At 52.4% G+C, this 22,019-nt stretch overlaps 1 protein-coding gene across 2 annotated transcripts; it reads left to right on the top strand.

Annotated features, from left to right (window-relative positions):
* Positions 1–2,060: 2,060 nt before the first annotated feature.
* On the top strand, positions 2,061–15,848 carry TMEM114 (transmembrane protein 114). Of its 2 annotated transcripts, XM_027613908.1 has the most exons (4): positions 2,061–2,277; positions 2,557–2,637; positions 14,268–14,405; positions 15,616–15,848. In XM_027613908.1, the coding sequence occupies exons 1-4, from the start codon at positions 2,061–2,063 to the stop codon at positions 15,846–15,848; spliced, it is 669 nt and encodes a 222-aa protein (XP_027469709.1). The 2 variants fall into 2 exon arrangements, with proteins under 2 accessions (XP_027469709.1, XP_027469710.1); XM_027613909.1 differs by lacking the exon at positions 14,268–14,405.
* Positions 15,849–22,019: the final 6,171 nt, after the last annotated feature.

The raw sequence follows: 22,019 nt of genomic DNA, 5'->3' as shown, positions 1-22,019 counted from the left end.
AATGACTTTTCATCCTTTGTGTCTCAGCATCCATGTCACTTCCTAGATTCCAAATCCAAACAACCTCCCCCTGTTACTTTCTCTCATGGCACCCTGTCCTAAAGACACTTTGTGTAATGATTTTCTCACCAGTTAATCAATTTTTGAATCTTGGCACCATGTATCTTTAAGAATGTGTCACAGGAGTGCTGCAGCTCCTAAAGCGAGTCATCTCCAGCATCTAGAATCCTCCTCCACGGACACCTGTGGGCCATACAAACATGACTGTTTTCTCTCTGGGTCCTGCTTTGAGAAGGCTGAGAAGTCTACACTCTGCACTTCTTAATGCCAGGGGCTGTGTTTGGGTTGCTCATGCTTGGGTTGTGTGTGCTTGGGTTGCCATATTCTCAACACAAGCTCTAGTGTCTGGTACATAGTAGGCACTCAAGAAGTATTTCTTGAAAGAATGAAAGGTTTTATGGTGGTGAAGAAGGTGGTGGAATTGATAAGAATGGTGGTGATGATGATGGTAATGGTGAGGGTGGTGGTGATGATGGTGACAATGGTGATGGTGATGATGATGGTAATGGTGATGGTAATGGTGAGGGTGGTGGTGATGATGGTGTCAATGGTGATGATGATGGTGATGATGGTGATGGTGGTGATAATGGTGGTGATGATGATGGTGGTGGTGATGGTGGTGATGATGGTAGTGATGATGATGGTAATGGTGAGGGTGGTGGTGATGATGATTATGGAGGTGATGATGATGATGGTGAGGGTGGTGGTGATGATGGTGTCAATGGTGATGATGATGGTGATGATGGTGATGGTGGTGATAATGGTGGTGATGATGATGGTGGTGGTGATGGTGGTGATGATGGTAGTGATGATGATGGTAATGGTGAGGGTGGTGGTGATGATGATTATGGAGGTGATGATGATGATGGTGATGGTGGTGATGGTGGTGATGGTGATGGTGACAATGGTGATGGTGATGATGATGGTGTTGATGATGGTGATGGTGGTGATGATGATGGTGATGATGAAGGTGATGATGGTGGTGATGATGGTGATGGTGATGATTTGATGGTGATAGTGGTGATGATGGTGATGGTGGTGGTGGTGATGATGATGGTGATGATGATGGTGATGGTGGTGATGGTGGTGATGATGATGGTGATGGTGATGATGGTGATGATGGTGGTGATGGTGATGATGGTGATGGTGATGATGATGGTGATGGTGGTGATGGTGGTGGTGGCAGTGATTGAGGTGGTAAAGGGATAGACTCAGAGGACTTGGCTTAGCCCATTGCTTTAAAGAACTTTTATTAAAAATTGGATCTGCCTTTTGCCTCTGTAGTCAACCTAGAAATATCAACTGAAGGTCAATTTTGGAGGAAGGATAATTGCAGCTGGAGGAAGAGGGTATTGAAGACTAAACTCCCCGGGTGGGACTGTCAGGCTGGTGAGGCCCCACTGTCTTATTTCCCCAGTTTGCGGGGAGGCCGCATTCCTGCCGCAGAGCACCCAGAACTCCAGCACCTGTCTGGGCACTCGGCTCACTTCAAGCAGGAGGGCGAGCCTTAGGAAGGACGGGTGAGGGAAGGCTCCAGGCACACGGGGCTGGAAGGGGGGAATCTAGGTGGTGGTGTGGAAGAGATCAAGGAGGGCTGGGGCGGAAAGGGAGAGGCAGGGCAGGCTGGGTCACGGAGCGCGGGATGGTTTGGGGACAGTGGGGAAGTGATCCGAGGGATAAGAGTCTGGGCGGCAGGTGGGAGGTGGGAATGGACGGCTGAGGTGGCGTTCAGGCTGGGGTGGGGTCCAAAGGCTCGGATGGGGGTGGGAAGGCGGAGGTGGAAGTCTGAGATCGCAGGTACGGGGCCTGCGAGTGGCGGTGGCATCGGAGGGCTGGGAGCGGTTTGGGACGAGCGCGCGCAGGGCGCAGGTGAGGGGCTGAGGGCGGAGCCAGGGCGGGAGGGAGGGCTCGAGGACCGAAGGCCCGGGCAGCTCCCAGTCCGGAGACTCCGGAGGAGGAGCTGGGAGCCGCGGGCGGCGGGCGGCGGGCCGGGCTGCACCATGCGGGTGCACCTGGGCATGCTGGCGGGCGCGGCGGCGCTGACCGGGGCGCTCAGCTTTGTGCTCCTGGCGGCCGCCATCGCCACGGACTTCTGGTACATCATTGACACTGAGCGGCTGGAGCGGGGCGGCCCGGGGGCGCGGGGCCGGGCGGGGGCCGCCCTCAGTGAGCTCGAACCTCTGAGCTCGCACTCTGGCCTCTGGCGCACCTGCCGGGGTAAGGGGGAGCGCGGGGATGCTGCGCGGTGCCGCGCCCGCCCGGGACCTGTTGCTGGGCTCGCAGTCCTCCCCCGAGCCCCAAAGCACAAAACGCGGGGTCTGGGCCCGGGCCGGGTGGGCGGAGGGCTCCGGAGCGGGGTGAGCTCCAGGTGCAGCTGCTCTGGTCTCCGCAAGATCCTCCCTCCCGGGATGGCGTCTAGGGTGGGCGTGGGGGCGAGGCCGAGGGCTGGGTTTCCAACGCCACGTCCGCAGCCACAGATTCTTCCACCCCATCCAGTCCAGAGCCCGTGCGTGCCGCTGATGAACCCCTTCTGGCAGGAGAACGTGACCGTCAGCGACTCAAGCCGACAACTTCTCAGTGAGTCCGGGAGGGAGGGGATCGGGGGAGAATCCCGGGTCTGGACACCAGTTTTGGAGCTCTTCAAAGAGTGGGGCGGGAGCCCTGAGGAGTGGGTGGCCAGGACCGAAGAAGGAAGTGGAGTTAGGGGCAGGGGCCGGGCTTCTCTTGCGCCACAGGTTACACTATGTGGTTCAGGATTCATTGCACAACCGTTGATCGCAGGCTTCCTCTGCACCAAGCACCGTGCTGATGATTAAGACCCAGGTCCTGCCGTCCAGGAGCTCACACACTAGCTGCGGAGACGCATGTGGAAATGCGCAGTCACATTTCAGAGTGACAAGCAGCATGAGGGAGGGAGGGTGGGTGGAGTCCGAAGAGACACCTAAACCAGCCTGAGGAGCTGAATGCTGAAGAGAGGTCTGAGCCCATAGACCCCAAGGCACACCCCATGTCAGCCTTATTTGTATCCTCAGGGCTGAGAACAAGCGCTTGGCAGTAGCGGGGATGCAGTGAATATCTGTGGAATGATTCAAGAAAGGTGATCAGGAGCAGAGAGCAGCCCCCTCCCCCTGGGGCCACTGCGTCTGTCCTGTTCAGGGCTGATTTCCCAGTGCCTAGCACAGTGGTTGGAACTCAGTAACACTGGGAAGACTGAATGCAGGGAAGCGAATGGGCTGAAACAGACACTTGAGAAAGGAGGGACCTAAACATAATAGTTCAGCGAGTTCATTGAGGCTGGCAGTGGGCCAGGCGTGGAGCTGAATGCTTTCTTTCCATCTATGTCTTCAGTTAATCTCCACTGCTACCCTGTGGAGTTAAGTATCATCTCCATTATTACCTTCATTTTTCCTGCGAAGAAACTGAGGCTCAGAGAGGTACCATAGAAAGAATCTGATGAGGAAGGGAGGGCTGAGTTTCACAGACCTTAAAAAATGTGGGTTGCTTTTAATGGACTTGTTGAGGCTTGGGAACAAAGACCAAGTCGCTAGCATGGCCCACAAGGGCTGCCAGGGTGCCTCTCCAGTTCCGATCTCCCCTTGCTCTTTCTTCTCTGGCTGTGCTGGCCTGGGGCTACTTCCTGAACCATGCCCTATTTCCTCCTGCCACTGGGACTTTGCATATGCCATTTCCTCTGCCTGGAGTCTCCTTGCTCCCATCCTGCTAGCTTGACTCGGTCAACTTCTACTCATAGCATAGATTTTGTGGCATTTTTTGAGTTAAAGTCTGACTCCCTCATTAGACCATGAGTTCCATGAGGACGGGGACCATGCCTGTCTTGCCATGGCTTGATGCCCAATATTTAGCACACCCCTGGTGTGGGGTGGGATCACGAGCCCAGATTTGCTGACCCAGGTACGAGAGTGAGTATAAATTGTATTATGTTAGAAGTGGAACCTATTTTTTAAATGAATGAATGAGAAAATGAGTGGAACAGAAGTCCAGTGGTGTGCTGGGAAATAGTTAATAACTGTCTTTCTGGGGGAAGAGGGAGTCTTGATTTGAAGCATTTGCTGATTTCTTTGGTGTAAATATTCCCACTGGGGTCAACTTCAAGCTATCAACATGATGTCAGGTGGCTCCCCAAATTCCTAAAAACTTAGCAGTTGGCTCTCACAAGCTGATACAATCCAGCTGCTACACCCTGCATAAGGTCCCAGGGAAGGGGATGTTCCCTTGACATGTGTGGGAAGTTGAGGGAAGGTAGAGGTGCCATGAGCTCTTTCCGCAGCCCCACGCTAATCAGAATCAATTTAGGGTGTTCTCAGAGCATTGTTTCAAGAATGATCAAGAGTTCCCGCCCTTGATGTGAGGGAGATGGGTGTCAGATGCCAGCTTGGACGCTTCCCAGGACCCTCTGGGATCGTGGGACAGGTGTCTTAACCTCTGAGACTCAGTTTCCACATCTATCAAAATGAAATGTCAAAACCATGAGGGGGGTGTGGTCAGAATTCCATAAACCAGCTAGCTGAAAAAAGTGACCTTACCTGGGACCTCACATGATGCCTGGTTGTTGTGGGATCTCTGTGTTGCATGAAAGTGGCTGGACACATAGTAAGTGCTCAATAAACACTAGTCTTTGCTATTCCTTCCAGCCTCTTTTAGATGCAATCCCATCTCTGGAGCACTGACCCTTTGCTGGGCTGGGTGCTGGCATTTAGCCTACTTATCACATCTGTGGGTAAACTGGATGACTAATTATAGTTGGCATTGGTCTGGCTTCTTTGTGAAACTTAATAATGTCAACAATCCTGTGTGCTCCAGGATTTTGAGAAATGGGCAAAATTCACATCCAGAGTCTGTTCGTCTGTTCACTCTCAGACCCAGGTCTAAGCCCCAGCTTCACCGCCGAGGAGGCGTGCAGCCTTGGGTGCATTCCTCTATCTCTCCAAGCATCGGCTCCCTCATGGGCAAAGGGAGGATATCTGTCACCTGTCTTCATAAGGTTGTGGCCAGGATGGAATGGGAGAGTGTATTTAAAGAGCCTCAGTGGTGGCTGGCCTCTGTAAGTGCGCCTTGAATGGGAGTGCTATTATTACCATTATATCATCCAAGAAAGAGCAGGCTGCCCCTTCAGACCACATGCTCGCTGCACACCACCCCCAGAGGGAGACTTTTCTCAGAATCTCTTTATCCCCAGAATGAGTTTGGAATCTTGTCCAAGCTCTTTTGTTATGTGGAGGCGTCTTATTCCTTTGAGGACCTGCTGCTGGGGTCACAGAAGAGAGAGGGCAGTTGTCAAAGCAGCGTGTTCTCTGAGCCAGCCTCCTAGACAAACCCCAGTGGGGGTGTATAGGGAAGAACTCTTGATTGTTCCAGCAAGAAACCCCAAGCCGGCGCCACTCCAGCGCCCAATAAAAACCCACTTTGCTTGGATGTTTTGTCCTCCAGATTAGCTCTGGGGATGTCATGGGTTTGCTTCCTTGGCCAGGGACTGGAATTACTTTTGGCGGAGGTGGAGGGGATCATCAAATTCAGCACCATGTTGAAAAAAGAGCCCCAGTTTGGAAACATCCAGACTCGCTGTATCAACCAGGAGTCTTTGGTGAAACACAAATCATCCTTATTTAAACAAGGAAAGGAATTCCCCGTCCATGTAACCGAAAAGTGTGCTGGGATCCAGAGAATTAAACGCACTTTCTTTCTTTTCCTCTCCGGGCTTTGCCTCTGTGTGGGTCCTGCTTTCGATAAACCCTCTCCAGTCTTCACAACCCAAGCAGAAGGAGGCTCTCCACTTGCCAAAAGTCTGCAAACATTCTAAGTAGGCTTCTCATGGGACCAGACTGGATTACACGCCCAGGGCTGAGCCAGTCCTTGTGGCCGAGGGATGGGATGTGCTGATTGGCTGGGATGAGATGTGCCATTTGTAACAAGGCGAAGGAGTGGGACCAGTCCCATCATAGATAAGGGCCCCACAGCTTACCAGTGGGTGTGGCTTCTGGCCCGTCCCCTGCTTCCATTAACTTCCATTAACAGGCTGCTCTGAGATGAAATGAGATCACATAAGCAAAGCACCTAGCATAGATGCATGGTACATAGTAGGAGCTCAATTAATGTCTCCTGCTCTAAATCCCATTGCCTCCCTGAGTCTCAGGCTTCTCATCTGTAAAATGGAGCTAATCATGAGAGACTCATTTACTTCCTTTGTACATATGTATTTCACTCCTGGCACTGGGCTAGATGGAGGGCATAGAACATGACGAGATAGGTGTGGTCCTTGCCCACACAGAGCTTGAGTCCAGTGCAGCAGGCAGATAGTAAACACATGGACCAGTGAATAAATAAATGTAAACTTGTTTCAAATAGCAGTAGGTGTAGCAGAGGGAATGAAACAGGGTCACGTGAGGAAGGGTGGTGGAGGCACCTGTCAATGGTGTGGTTGAAGGGCAATAAGAGGAACAGCTGATGTTTACGGGACAGTCACTGCGTGCCACACACTGTCCTGAGTGCTTTGCATCTATCAACTCTCTTCATCTTCATGACAACCTCATGAGGCAGGAGCTGTTATCATCCTTACTTTCCAAATGAAGAAACCGAAGCACAGAGAGGTTAATAAGTTATGGAAGTTTGCACAGTTACAGGTAGATCTGGGATCTGAATCCAGGTGGTTCCTGCCCTGTGGGAATGATGCGACACAGAGCAGAATTCCAGTGTAATGTGGGTGTGCTAAGACCGAGGCCATGGCAGGCCAGAGGAGAGGCTCCTCGCCTGTTTCCTGGGTTCCCAGTCCCCCATCCTACACTGCCTCTTCCATCTGGGAATCAGAGATCTGAATTACAAGGAAGAAGGGCAGGAGCAGAGCTGAGCGGTAGGATTGAGGGCGGGGTGTTCCAGAGTCAGCTAGAAGGCTGGTGTTTCTGGAGGCAGCACAGAAAATGCTTCTTACCCACACCTTGGGTCCTCCCTATGCCTTACTTCGGCTGTGTCTCCTAAGAGCCAGGAAGGTGGTCAGGCTGCTCATCCTACAGCTAAGCACACCAGACCTAGAAAGGTCAAATGCCTAGCCCAACATAGCACAGCAGTGGCAGGAGGCCACTGTAACTGAGGGCCAGAGGCCTGGCCTGCATGTCTTCTGAGGAGGTGGAGGTTGGAATATCACAAGATTGGGTGTCTGGTCTCTCTGGGTACCCGGCTGTTGCAGTGGCACGGAAAATTAAAACCAGCCCTCCCACAATGCCTGCTGCCGATTGCAAGAGAGGAGATGGTGGGGAGAGAAATAAAGGGATTGGGGACGTAATGGGATTCAGAGGCGGCCTGAATCCAGGAGGGAATGCTCAGTGTGATTCATGCATAGCTGTGCGGTCGGTGGGAAGGGAAGTGGGGGGCGCCGGGGGTCTCAGCATCTCTGGGCACGAAGGCCTGGGCTTTAGGCTGCCTCCCAGCTGCTTGTTGAAAGTCAAGTACACACTTCAAACAAATAAAGAAACAAAATTCATATTCAGTGTAATTCCGCTGCTTGGGATCTACCCTGTGAGGTTTCTAAGAGGCTCGCCTTAACCATTTTTGTAACTGTGGAGAACAAGATACAGCCTCGGAGCTCATGGGTGGAAATACGGCTAAGCATCTGCATGTGGCACGTCTATCCTTTGGAAGACTTTGTAGTCCGTAAAGAGCGTATACTAATGTGCATAAAAGACCAAGAAATACCATGGAATGAGAAAAGCACGTTGCAGAGTGTTCTGGGCAAGATGCTGTGGATGGTCCAACACATTCTGTTTTCACATGTTGAGGTGTGACCGGCTGTGCCTTTTAGAATTAGAGAAACAGGTAAATACATAGGAAAGTATGAATATATGGGAAAAGACTGGAAGTATGTGTGTCCAAGCATTTACGAGAGGTTCGCTATGGGGAGGAGAGAACGAAGGAGGAGTTGAGGTGGGGGCTGCATGGGTCTTGTTTCCATTTCTTCTGAGAAGAATGCTATCATGTCTGCTGTAACACAAGCCCCGAGGAGGACTGCCCTAGTGGTTGCATTTCGCCGTGGTGTGGCTTGTGGAAGTATGGGAACCCTGCCCACCTCTCCAGCTGCAAGAGCTGGGGCACGTGCGTCCTTCCAGATATCTCAGGTATCTCCTGCCTCCGGGCCTTGGCACATGCTGTCCCCTCGTTCAGGAATGCCTTCCCCCACGCCTTCTCATCTGACCTTTAAAGCTGAGATCTCCTCCCCTTGCCCCAACAGCCCTTCCTAATTTCCAGACTGGGTTAAACACCCCTTGTCTGCCATCCCTACACCCGTTTGTCAACCTCCTTTGCTGTTCCGTCCCAGCTCTGAGACTTGATGGCTGTACCTTCTTGAGCAACTGACCTCAGTACTTTGAACCTCACTTCTCGCGTATGTGAAATGGGCATTAAAATTTTTACTTGGTAGAGAGCTCCAGGCGCTTGAGTGCAAGAAAGAAACAGTTATTCTCACATTTGGTGCTCATGACAGCTTGGCAAAGTCAGGGCCCATAATCCAATGGACCCGGGAGGAAACAGAAACAGGCTTTTGGGAGGCGATGACATTTGCTTGGTAAGAGGTGGTGTCAGGATTTGAACTTAGGTCTTTGCTTGTCGTAGAGTCCTGCTTTTTCCATATCACAACGATGCATCTTGGAGCGTTCTAAGGGAACGAAGATGCAGCCCTTGTTCTCAAAAAGACTGCGTTCTGGTCACCCCAGATTCTAGAACAAATATTGACAAAAACGTAAAAATTGACTTCCTTACCACCCACGATAAGGACTGAATATCTCTGAGCCCTTCTTGGAGTCTGCAAGTCACATTGACAAGGCTTGAACATAAAGACAGTGTGACATTTCCCCCTTTGGGAAATGGTTCCTGAGATTTCCTTCTTTTGTCAATGCTTCTGATGTCTCTGCAGAAACTGTCTCTAGTTTCTTTAAGAGCACAACTATTACTTCGCCAACCACCCCGGGGCTTCCTGACCTCACTAGTGTTGTGGAATTGGAAGCCTGGTTTTCCCATTGAGCAGTTCTTTGAAAAGTGTGATGATGGGAGAGTCACAATCATCTTTTCCTTGGCGTGAACATCTTTGCTTCTTTCTGGGTTTGCTCTTCCTTTTGCTTGCAAAAAGTTGTTTTTTTTTTTCCTCAACAAAGTATTTTTTTTTAATTTTTTTATTGTTATGTTAATCACCATATATTACATCATTAGTTTTTGGTGCAGTGTTCCATGATTCATTGTTCCTCAACAAAGTATTTTTGAACTAAACGGTTTCTTGCCCTTGGGCACACATTGGCCCTCGATGAAAAAAGGCCCGTCAACATTTATTATTATTATTATTATTATTAATTCTATATAGTAATCTTAGCTGCCATCTGTTGAGCTCCTCCCGTAAACACTGGAGTGGATTGGAAGGTGTCATCCCCTATAAAAAATATATATATCCACGTCCTAACCCCTGGTACCTGGGGATGTGACCTTATTTGAAAAAAGTATCCTTGCAGATGTCATTAAGTTTAGGATCTTGAGATGAGATCATCTTGGATTAACTGGGTGGGCCCTGCATTCTCTGATAAGGGTCCTTGTAAGAAAAGGAGAATGAAGATGGGGGCAGAGACTGGGAATGATGCAGCCACCAGCCAGGCGGTGTCAAGGGTCGGTCGCCAGCATCCTCAGGAGGCTGGAGGAGGCAGGGAAGGACTCTGGAGCCTCTGGAGGGGAGTGGGGTCATGGGACATCTTGATTTTGGACTTGTGTCCTCCGAGACTGTCGGATCATACATTCCTGTAGGAGACACCTGGTTTGTAGTAATTTGTGATGCAGCCCAAGGAAATGAATGCAATCACCTTATCCAAAGAAGTGCTCCCCACTCCCTGCCTACCCCGTTTTTCTGCATTGTCATGCTGACTTCCTTCATGACACATCACAGCCTGTGACTTTGTTTCCCTGCTCGTCTGTCTCTGCTCTGGACCCTGGTCTCCAGGGGGAGCAGGGACCAAGTCTAGATCATAGAGTCCCCGGGCTCTGTGGCAGAGCGTGGCCCTCATTAGGGGCCTATAGATAGGTGTTTCCAAACGAGATGTGGTTGGAAATGGGTACGGAACTCAGAATCAATCCTCATGCCCCATGTCTGCGGCCCTGAAAATAACAAAGACCAAGGCGTGTGTACACACACACACACACACACACACACACACACACACACACACCCCACGAAAAGCTAAGCCAAACTTCAGCAGGAGATTTTACAACTCTCCCACTGGAAGCCTGTTCTTACCCAGACGTTTAATTGAACGTGTACGTCAAGTCAGCTCGCAGCAAGTCTGGGGAACTCACACATGGCGCCTCTGGGGCTGAACCCGCTCCAAGAAACCTCATTAATTTCTAAATGACAAATGATTTCACTTCTGAGCCATAGTCTGGAGGCAATGCCATACAGGGGGACAGATCTTCCAGGGCCAGGTTTTCATCCCAGCTGTTGTGCTTTCCGGCCCAAGATTTTTCCCGGGAAGGAAGGAAGGGAAAAAGGAAGGGAGGAAGGGAGGAAGGGAGGAAGGGACAGACGGACAAGCTTTGGGAGGGAGATTGCTCTTGTGTCCTTGACTCGCCAAGGTTGGTGGCCATTATAGGGTTGAGGACAAAGTGATTTGGTCACAGTGGAAGTTGAGCTGTATTCTTGTCTCCATCATTGTCATTCCTGGCAGGGTTATGATCTATCTAGCACTTATTCTATGGGACGTGGTACCTACATTTACACTTTTCTGCGTTGCTCCATCATCTTCACGCACACCGTCCTGATGGTAATCCTGTGAGCCACCTCTTATCACTTCCCTTTCACAGATGTGGAAATGGAGTTCCTGCTGAATTAAGAGACACGCCCAGGGCCCCAGAGTCAGAGCCCAAATTCGAATGCGGAGTACCTGGCTTGGAAGTCTCTGTTTTGAACCCGTGAGGTCATCTCTCAAGCTTCTTGGTTTCTTTTTCATTTCTTAGAAACTGCCATATTTTCTTGGCTTAGAGAAACACCATCTAGCTCTTAATTAATTAATGAGGTCGACGAATACCCGTCAGGCACTCACCATTCCTGAGTGCTCTGCTGGAAACTCAGGGATACAATCGTACAAGAGGAACCTGTTCAAGGAGCCCACAGCTTAACAGGAGAGACAGAAGAGGGAGCTGCCCCCCACACTAGATAACAGACGCTAGAATAGGGAAACTGTGGGGAGCTGGGGGCACAGAGCAGACTGTGAACGTGGGTGTAAGGAAAGACTTCTGAGGGGCGCCTGGGTGGCTCAGTCAGTTAAGCATCTGCCTTTGACTCAGGTCATGATCCTAGGGTCCTGGGATCGAGCCCCGCATCGGGCTCCCTGCTCAGCGGGAAGTCTACTTCTCCCTCTCCCACTCCCCCTGCTTGTGTTCCCTTTCTCACTATGTCTCTCTCTGTCGAGTAAATAAATAACATCTAAAAAAAAAAAGAGTTCTGGAAGATATGAGCTTAGCTCGCTCTCAAGAGCCAGAGTGAAGTATTTATTTTCATACCTATCTTGCTGCCAAAAGGACTGAAGGAGGCTTAGTGTCCAGCTCATGGTAAATGATCAATCAATTATTTGGTAAATGAATGGCCAGTGAAAAAGAACTTTGCAATTCTTTCCCTTTTTGCTTTGGCTGCCAGGAAGCTCAGAGCCAAGATGGTGGCAAATGTTGAGATCTTAGGATCCTGAGACCCCAGATTTCTTCCACCCCCCTCTCCCCCACCCCCACCCCACTTGACATTCATGTAACTCCTTCTTTTCTACTTTCTGGTTCTGTAATGTAAGTTCTGATCACGCCTTGTTAATGTAATATGCTTCTGACTCACCAGCCACCTGCAATTTGGGGACAGGGAAGAGGGGTAGGGGATGTTCTTTCTCTGGCCTCCCCTCCTCTCACCTGTTCATCCCCTCCCCCCCACCCCACGCTCCCCTCGCCAACCACTGTTCTTGTCAATGGAACTCAGAGCAAATGTTCCCCATGCAGTGTTGAGTCACCATGGAGGGAGCTGGGCAGGAGCCGGGGAGGGAAGGCTGGAAGCCGGTGGGCTGGGCGGCCCAGGATGGGGAGCCAGGGCAGTCAGAGGGGACCAGGGGGAGAGGGGGGCACTGTCTGTGGAGGAGGAAAGGCAGGGTTGGGTCTTTAGGAAATACTTGGGTCTTGAGAACAGGGGCTGCTTTCAGTGTCCGGGGAGCTAGGGGCTGGCCTGATACAGCGGCATTCCAGACCTTGAACTCCCTGCGGAGTCCCTGGAACCTGTCCGGTCCCCGACCGAACCCCGAACCCAGCACTTCCTCCCTCATCTTCCCACCTGTGCAGACGGCGGCGCGTCCGCCCGGCACTCAGGCCCCAGATCGCGCTGCTTGTCTTGTCCCTCTTGTTCTCACACCTTCAACACCGTTGCCTGTTTTATCTTCAGAATATACCTGGAGTCCGACCCCTTCCCAGCGGCCCCAGGTCACCCTCATCCTTAACAGGGTGATGGCAGTAATGCCCCCATGGGCTTCCCGCTCCTTGTTTTTGTGTTCTCAGGCAGTCTGGGTAGCTTAAAAACCCCAGAAGTGTGTTGCGTCACAGTCCTGGAGGTCGGAAGTCTGAAATGCAGGGGCCCGCGGGGCTGGTCCTCCCAGAGGCTCCGAGGGAGAACCCGGTCCCTGCCTCCCCGGCTTCAGGTAGTGGCATCGACCCCCGGAAGCCCTTGGCGTGGGGCCACGTCACTCAATCTCTGTCCCCCATCTTCACCGCATCTTCTCCATGCTCTCGCCTGCCTCCTCCCAGGGCACTAGCCCTTGGATGTGGGGCCCCCTTGAATGCAGATGATCTCATGCTGAGACCCCTCACGTCATCTGCCAAGACTCTCGTCCCAGATCGGGTCACTTTCAGCGGTTCCGTGGGCCGTGAGCTTGGGAGCCACCTGTCCGTCCCCTGCCCCCCTCTGCTGTCTACTCTCAGTATAGCAAGCAGAGCGGTCTTGAGAAACGGGAGTTAAACTGTGGGATTCTCTTGTCCCAAGCTGCCCGCCTGGTGGCCCCTTTCATTCGGACGGAAGTTCACAGTCCTGTGCGTGCTCTGCTCTTGGCTCTCTGTCTTCATCTCCTGCATCCCCTCTCCCCCACGCTGTCTCCACGCCGCCCCTGCCAGCTTCCCCGGGTGCCTCCATCCCACCAGGCACAGCCTGTCCTGGGACTCGGTACCTGCTCCTCCCTCAGCCCCCCACCCCACCCTTCCTGACCTTCATTCTGCAGGCTGCCTCTCTCACCTCCTTCCCAGGGCTCTGCTTGAATGTCACCTCCTCCGTGAAGCCACTGCTCCAGCCCGTTCTGTGCCGGGTTCACTGCCCTCCCCACCGCTTGTCACCATCTCTCAACTCTGTCACTTATTGATCTGTTCACTACTTGACTCTACTCACTAGAGTACTCAGGAAACATGCTGCGTGAGTACGCGAATGGACACGGCAGTACCTGCCTCACAGGGAGCGTCAGGACGCGCGCTTGTGCGACCTGAAGCCTGGCACAGATGAGTCTCCACACCTGTTGTTACTTTCAAAAATTAGTTGATTTTACTCTTGAAGTTTTGTCAACACACAATGTTCTGTTAGTTTCAGGGGTACAACACAGGGATTGGACAATTCTATACATTGCTCAGTGCTCACCGCAACAGGTGTATTCACCATCCATCATCATGCAACGTTATTACAGTATTATTATTTTTGCTACACTGTACTTTTCATCCCTGTGACTTATTTATTTTACACCAGAAAGTGTGTATGTCTTCACCCCCTTCATCTGTGTCACTTATCTCCCCGCTCTCTCCTCTCTGGCAAATGCCAGATTATTCTCTGTACTTAAGAGTCTATTTTTTGTTTGCTTGTTTGTTTGTTTTGTTTTCTGGATTCCATGGATCAGTGAAATCATGCAGTATGTGTCTTTCTCTGTCTGACTTGTTTCACTTATGTAACGGAATATTACTCAGCCACGAAAAAGAGTGGCTCTTGTGGTTTGTAACGTGTTGTTACATTGTCATCATCATCATCATCAGACATGGTAGTAACAATGGTGTTAATTTTCTCTCCCAGCATCTGGGGGCTGGCCCATAGGTGGTGCTCAGTAACTGTTTGTTGACTGACTGAAGGTTGTCGGTAACTCTCCTCTGCCTGTTGTCCTCTTCTCTCTTCTAAGCCATGCATGGGACATTTGTGATTCTGCTGCCACTCAGCCTGATCCTGATGGTGTTTGGGGGGATGATGGGGTTTCTGAGCTTCCTCCTCCGAGTCTCCATCCTCCTCCTGCTCACAGGGACCCTCTTCCTCTTTGGAGGTAGGTGCCCCCCTTGCACGGAGTGTGGGGGCTCCAGAGGGGCTGCACGTGAACCCTCAGTTGGGGAGGGGTGGGCGGGCATCCTTTCCGGGGCTCAGTTTCCCCATCTGTGACATCAGAGCTGGAAGGGATGAGTGGGTCCCAAGAGAGAAGCAGAGGGTGGGAGCAGGTCCTGAGGATTGTTTTCCTGGTTTCACAGATGACCCTGCAGCTTCTGCGTGAGGGCTGTGGGCTGGCAGGAGACCCTTGCTCTCTCATGCGCCTCTGCCCTTCTGACACACCTTGCTTTGATCGATCGATGGATTGATTGATTAAAACCTGCGCAATGCCTGGGTTAATCCCGTCTGTTTGGCAGACCAGAGGCTTTCAAAGATGGGATCCAGCACATGGCTGGTGTCCTAAGGCCTCCCTCCTTCCTGTAGGCTTGAAATTGTCCCTGCTTAAACACCGAGCAGGAACAGAGGTGATGCACACACTTGGGATCCATGGAGGAAAAGGACCAAAAAGAATGTCTGGCGGTGAAAATAGTATGAGGCTCAGATGTCCTCCGACCTCTACTATTATTGATATTGGCATTAAGAGGTTACCCGGGGACTAATTCTCGAAACCACTCCGTGCACTTGGCGGGAAGTCTAATCCACGCTGTGCCGTGGGGGGAGCCTCGAGCCAGGCTGCGGAGCTCTTGATGTGAGGCAGATGCCCAGGAAGTCCGAGATGTTCATTTACATTAATTTAATTTCAGTTGAAATAGCCCCCTGTGGCCGGCAGCTGTGGTGCTGAACAGGGCATCTGTCATTCCCGGTCTCTGGGGACCCACCATGGGCCAACCCCGTGCTGGAATCCAGGATGAGCCCCTGGGAGCTCATAGCCCATTGGGGGTGATGGCCATAAGCTAAGCGACCTCACAAACAAATGCAAAATTGCCGTTCTGACCTGGACAGTGACAGTGTGTGGTGCTGTGAAACCACAGGGGGCACTTGACCTACTTGGGGAGGTCCCGGAATCGAGTTAGATGAGCTGAGATTTGGGGATGGACAGGAGTTTCTGGTGGTGGGAGGGAGCAGGAAGGGAAGGGAGGGTGCACTGGGTAGGGGACCAGCATGGGCAAAGGCCCTGTGGTAGGAGGAGCATGGACAGCTGGAGAGATGGGCTGGGCAAGGAGGAGGAGGAGCCTGGGGGTTTGATCTGCTCTCCTTTGCCTCTCCTGCAGCCTTGCTGACCCTGGCTGGAATCAGTGTCTACATCGCGTACTCGGCGGCCGCCTTCCGGGAGGCGCGGTGTCTCCTGGAGGAGAAGGCCCTCCTGGACCAGGTGGACATCCGCTTCGGCTGGTCCCTGGCCCTGGGCTGGATGAGCTTCATCGCTGAGCTGCTCACCGGGGTGGCCTTTATGGGGGCGGCCCGCGTGCTCAGCCTGAGACAGAAGCAGGACCGGGCCATATGAGCCCAATGCCTGGTCTGGTGGGAGGCAGGGCCCTGGTCTCAAAGGCTACTGCTATGGGCTGAGCTCCGGGCTTGGCTCTCATGTCCTTGCCTGGTGTGGTGTCTGTGTGTCCGTGCACGCGTGTGTCCGTATGGGCTGGAGGAGGCCTTGGGAATGCAGAACCCACCTCACCTGAAACAACAAAACAGCCCCTTGACCATAGCCAGCACTTTCTGGATTGCAGCCCCTGTGGGCCTCCTCTTGCTTCATTGCAGTGCTCACCCCCACTCATTGCATCAGCTCCCCTTCTTTGCTGAGGACATGGAAGATCAGAGAGGTTAGGTAAGCTGCGCAAAAGTGCACAGCGAGCTGGTGGTCTATTCCTTGCTCCAAGAACAGTGCTCAGTCCCTTACCACAGTTTTCCTGAGCAGGTTCAATGGACTGGCTGCAGCATGATTGCTGTGGTGGGGGGGCTGCTGCACCCCAGACTCTGGGCCTCAGGCCGCACAAGACCTGGAGCCCCCGCCTAGGGCGCAGTGTGAAACGGGGTGGCGAGAGCAGAAATCTGGGCTACTCACCAACCGGGCGGTGCAAATGTCCCCCTCCCCCCAACCTCAGCGAGGTGCACGCTCATCCCGTCCACATTCCCAGAGCTCGACCGGCCGGGCTGACTCGGAGCGACGATTCTCAGTGACCAGGGGCTCAGTACTGCAACATAAAGTAGTCATCCCGGACATGGAAGCCCCTCCGAGCTTTCTGGTGGTTGGCGTGCTGGTCCCCTTATTGTGTCACTTCAGAGACCACGGGGAGAGCCGTCGGCAAGCCCACCACCAGCAGGAAGAGCAATCAGCAAGCTTGAGACTCATAAGAAGGAATCATCAGCAGATTCGCCCAAGGAGGGAAGAAGGATCAGCACACTCACAACCAGTAGGGAAGAATATCCTCAAACACACAGTAGTCACTCCTGGACCCAAGTGCCACCTGTGAGCCCTTGTCAACTCGCACACACCCGTCGTAGAGTAGTTTCCCCAGGAATGTGTTGACTGAGCCTGCTTCCCTAGCCTCAAGTCCGAGACTGGCGAGATTCAGACAGCTGGGAAAGCAGGAGGAGGAGGGTCCTGTACCCCCTGAGGAAGACTGATTAGCAGATCCCAACCCTCAACGGAATTTAAAAATTGTGCAGGAGCCACGTTGGGCCAATGACATCATAGTCTCTCAGAGTGGGATCTGAGCATGGCTAGCATTTGAACAAATCTTAGGGTAGAGAGTGGCCCGGCATTTGGTTTACCCCAGTGCACCTCCGACTTTTATGGGGATCTTGTGAAAATGCAGGTTCTGATTCAGGAAGGAGGTGGAGGTGGGGCCTGCAGTTCTGCATTTCTAACAAGCCTCCGGTAAGGAGGTTTTGTGAAGTCGCTTGCACGCTCACACACACAATGCACACACATGCACAAGCACACACAGGGTCTTCTGTCCTTCATGGGGCAGCGTTTTTAGGTTCCTTCTGCACCAGCAAAGGAGGTGTGGAGTCCGTCATGGGCTGAGTCCTGGTGACACCATTAGCTGTGTGGCCTCAGTGGGTCTGGGTGGGGGAGAGCACCCACCTCCTTGGCCCTTTGGCATTGAGTGTTCTCCAGGGAAGCCTGGCTCCTTTTGGACAAACATACGTCTGGGTGTGACGTGGGCTTTTCTCAGTATATATGGTGGGGATGGGTCCAGGATACGAAGTGAAAGATCCTCACGGAGCTCACTGATGGGGTGATCTTCAGGGACTAATTGGAACCCCTGCTCCCTCCCCAAGAAAATTCCATCCCTCCTTTCGTCCTCGTGTTCTAGCCCACGGGAATGGGAGTGTCCAAAGTGGCTGCACATCCGAATCCCCTGGGGTGGTGCCTCTCACACTTCGGTGTGCCCAGACTCTTCGGGGTGTCCCAACCCTCCTGGGGGGGGGTGGTCCCCAGGGGCTCTCTGAGTCAGCAGGTCCAGGTGGGGCCCGAGATTTCACAGGTCTGACCAGCTCGCAGGTGATGTGGATGTTTCTGATCTGGGGCCCTGTCCTTTGTGACCCTGAGCTGGGGTATTTGCTAAGTGACAGGGGTGGTGGTCACCTTGCTGCACGTTAGAATCACCTGGGCATCTTTTAAAAACCCCAATGCCCGGGCTGAATCCTTGCTCTGATTGTACCTCGGGGTGGAGTTGATAGTGTTTAAAGACCTCTCTGGATGATTCCAAGGTACAGCTGAGGTTTTCAACCTGTTCCTGCAGGATTCAGAGTCATGAGATGTGAGGAAGGCCTGGGGAGCCTTAGGTTTAAGAAAATCCCCCCGGAAGTGCCACTGGCTTAGCAGGTTTGCGGACCATTGGCATGGATCATAAGGTGACAGCACCATTAGCAACATCATGACGTCACTGTCCTCACCACGACACCATCACCCTTACCGTGACATCACGATGACCTCCTCCTCCTCCTCACCATGGCTGATGCTCACTGAGTACTTATTACACATCCGCACTATTCTACATGCCATCAGTCACTCAGTCACTCAACAAACACTTGGGGAGTCATTGCATGCTAGGACCTAGCGAGCCCTTGCTCTCAGAGCTGCCACATGATTGAGGACAGGCATGCAAAACATATGGTCAGTGGTGAGGACTATGGAGAGAAGCGAGGCAGGGTACAGATGAGGAAACTGAGGCACAGACAGGCTAAGTTAACTGGCCCGAGGAAAGGAGAGAAAGGGCTACACCTGGGATGCAAATTCAGATCTGCCTGATTCCAGGATTTCCTTTCCATTCCTACCAGCCAGGCAGCTCTCTGTCCGCCGGTGGGTTCAGGACATTGCTGCCACTTCCTGTCCGTCTAGTCTGTAAAAGTGCAAACTGAGCGGATTGCTCACAAGGCCCTATGGGGAGGGGGGCGAGAGCAGAGTTACAAAATCAATTACACAAGTCAGGGAGAGAAATGAAAGTTTTCGCAAAGTGAGGGCAACCCTGCTAGTGAGAGAGTGGTCTCTGCTGCCACCTGCTGGTCATGTGGTGGAACTGCATCAGAGGCAAGCCCTGGTTCTCAAAGGCGTCCAAGGACGTCCGTTTTCAGCCCTCTGGGGTGTCCCGCTACGGGTCTGACCCTGCAGGGCAGCGGCTCTCAGCTGGGGCGATTCTCCATCCCTTCCCCACCTGGGACATTGACGATGTCTAGAGACGTTTTTGGTTGTCACAGCTCGGGGTGGGTGCTCCTGCATCCGGAGGGCAGAGGCCAGTGCATGGGATGGCCCCCAGGACGGAGAATTGATCCAGTTCCACCCGTGAATCATGCCAAGCTTGAGAAACCCTGCTAGAGGCACAGAAACGAATTATAAAAGAGAGCACGTGTGCATTCAAGGAACTAAGGACATAGTGGAAATAATCTCATTCATTTGATAAACATTTACCAAATACCTACCATGTGTCAGGGACTGTTCTAGGGTCTGGGGACACATTAGTGCAGATGGATGACAAGATCCTTGCCCTTACTAGCTTACAGGGAAACGGATGACACACACATGAACCAATGATACATACGAGAAATTCAGGGAGTATTAGGGCTGTGAAGAAAACTAAACATGAGATGGAGGGTGGCTGGGAGATATGTTACTCCAGGAAGGACAGTCAGGAAGGACCCCCTGGAGGAAGAGGCATTGCGCTGAGGGCCCCTTGGAGGAGATAGCATTGTGCTGAGACCCAAGTGAGGAACCTGCCACGTGGGGAAACAGCAGGCCAGGCAGGAGACAGTAAGTGCCAAGGCCCTGAGGTGGAAACAAGCTCGTGTGTTTGAAGGGAAGAAAGAGGGAGAGTGGAGGGAGTGTGGTAGCAGGTGACTAGAGATAGGAGGTGGGTAGGTGGGGCGGATGAGGAGGAGGGAGAGGAGGTGGCTGGGTTACCTGTGGTCCACGACCAGGCGGTGCCGATGGTAAGTGGGATTTGGGATTCTACGGTGTTCTGTTCTATCCTATTCTATTCCATTCTGATTCTGTCTTGAGGGCAAGGAGACATCTCTAGGTGAGGGAATGCATAAGCCCTAAGACTGTGGTTTTCCACCCCATCTTCATATGAGCATCATCGGGGAACTCAAAAAAGCCAAACTTCTAACATTTGGGCATCAAACTTCTAACACCAGGGAGCCTGCAGGCTTGCAGAGCAATCACCGTTAGCCCCATTTTGCAGGTGAGGAGCCTGAGGCGCACAGCAGGACTTGCTGGGTGGGGCGAGGGGCAGGGCCGAGACCCTGCTCCAGCGTCCCTGCCCCCTTCCTCTCTCTGTCCCTCTAACATGGGGCTGCTCACCCCCCTCCTCCAGAGTCAACGTCCTGGATTTCATTTATAGCAAAAATGTCTTTGCTTCCCCTCAAGTGAATTTCCACCTGTCATTTCCCCAGCACGACTCCTGGGCCACTGGTATTAGGCCCCCGTGAAGGCTGGAGGCGGACGCAGCGCCTCTGCCTCTGTCCAACAGGAGGCTGGGCTTTGTCAAGTATTTATAGGTTAGGTCCCCTCTGGAGTACACGGTGGATGGGGGGCAGGGGAGTGAGAGAGATGGAAACACACACACACGTGCATGGAGACCTGGAGAAATGTATAATCGCAATAAAAGAGAGACAGAGAGAGGCGTGCGGGGAAGGCAGAGGAGGAAGAACGAGCTGGCAGAGACAGGGAGGAGAGAGAAAGCAGAGGAGAGCAGCACAGACAGGTGGCGGCAGGACGGAAGGACGGACGGAAGGAGGTGCAGGGAAGGAGGAAAGAAAGGGAGGGGACCCCAGAGAGACCCACACAGAGAAAGGAGAGGCAGGAACAACAGAAGCGGACAGCGAGAAACCAGAGATGGAGACAAATCAGGGGTGGAAGACTCCTCGGAGCCAGAGAGGGTGGGGGACAGAGAGGTGGTCCATGCCGACACTTCTGGGGCCGCAGGTGCTTCCCAGGGGGACCCTTCTGGGCACCGTGTGGGACAGGGGGAGAGGGGTCCCTCAGGACAGGGGATAGGCAAGCAAGGGACATTCCCCGGTGGGTGATGGCAACCCTGAGGCAGCGGCGGGTCGTCTTTCCAGGAACAGTGTACCCCGTGAGACAGTTGGGACGTACTTATCCTAAACAATTAGGCGTTGCTTCTCTGATGTTCAAATTTAAATGGGCATCCTGGATTTTAATTTGGTAAATCTGGCAACTGTATCCCTCCTTTCTGGCGCCGCTGTTCTCCCAGGTATTCACGCTGTTCCAGCCTCGTTGCTGTGCCTCGAACACATTAGGCATTTACTGTTCTCCTGCCTGGAATAGCTAAAACTGCAACCTTCACCAGACCCCCCAGCTTCCCCTCCCCTTCCACGCTTTCTTGCTCTTAGCGCTCACCGATCTGTGTTGTGTACACCTTGCTGACTGTTTCCCTACTAGAGTCTATGCTCCATGCTAACCTGGAGAGTTGTCTCTCTTGTTCTTGCTGACTTCTGAAACAGCATCGGGCACATTTAAGAACTACTTGTTGGATAAATATGTAAATCCCAGACTCTATCCAGTGTCTTCTCTGAGCAAATTTCCCCCCACCCCCAGCCCACACCCTGGGGGCATTGGCCAGCTCATTGCTCTGTTGAAAATGCCAAATATCAGGATTTTGGGGTGGTGTGGGGCGCCTTTGCTTTTTTTTTTTTTTTTTTTTTGCTATCTGTTGAAGTCATTCCTTCATTTCAGTGGGAATGTATTAAGAGCCAACTGTGTGCCAGACACTGATGTATGTAGGGGTGAAGGAAGCAAACTCCCCTGGGACCCCAGCCCGGAACAGTCTTCATGTGACGTAGGTGTGCGTTGAATATTTGAGAGAGGTGGGGAGGAAAGAAGGAAGGAAGGAGGGGAGCCATGCACGCACAGAAGGAGGGATCACAGTTAACATGAAATGGCTACTTATAATGAACACTGACTGCATCCAATTCCATCTTTAATTAATTTATTTTTAAAGTTTATTTAAATAATCTTTACACCCAACATGGGGCTCGACCTCATGACCCCAAGATCAAGAGCCGCACACTCTGTGGACTAAGCCAGCCAGGTGCCCCTCCAATTCCGTCTTTTAAGAGAGGAGGGGATGGGCATGATTCCTACTGGTGGGGAAGTAGATGGGGACCCTGTTGGATCCAGCCAGGATTCATAGCTGCAAGCAACAGAGAC

The sequence above is a fragment of the Zalophus californianus genome, chromosome 10 (assembly GCF_009762305.2).
Source record: "Zalophus californianus isolate mZalCal1 chromosome 10, mZalCal1.pri.v2, whole genome shotgun sequence".
NCBI lineage: Eukaryota > Metazoa > Chordata > Mammalia > Carnivora > Otariidae > Zalophus > Zalophus californianus.
Note: the sequence above shows the minus strand (reverse complement) of the source record. Positions and strands in the feature narration are given on the sequence as shown.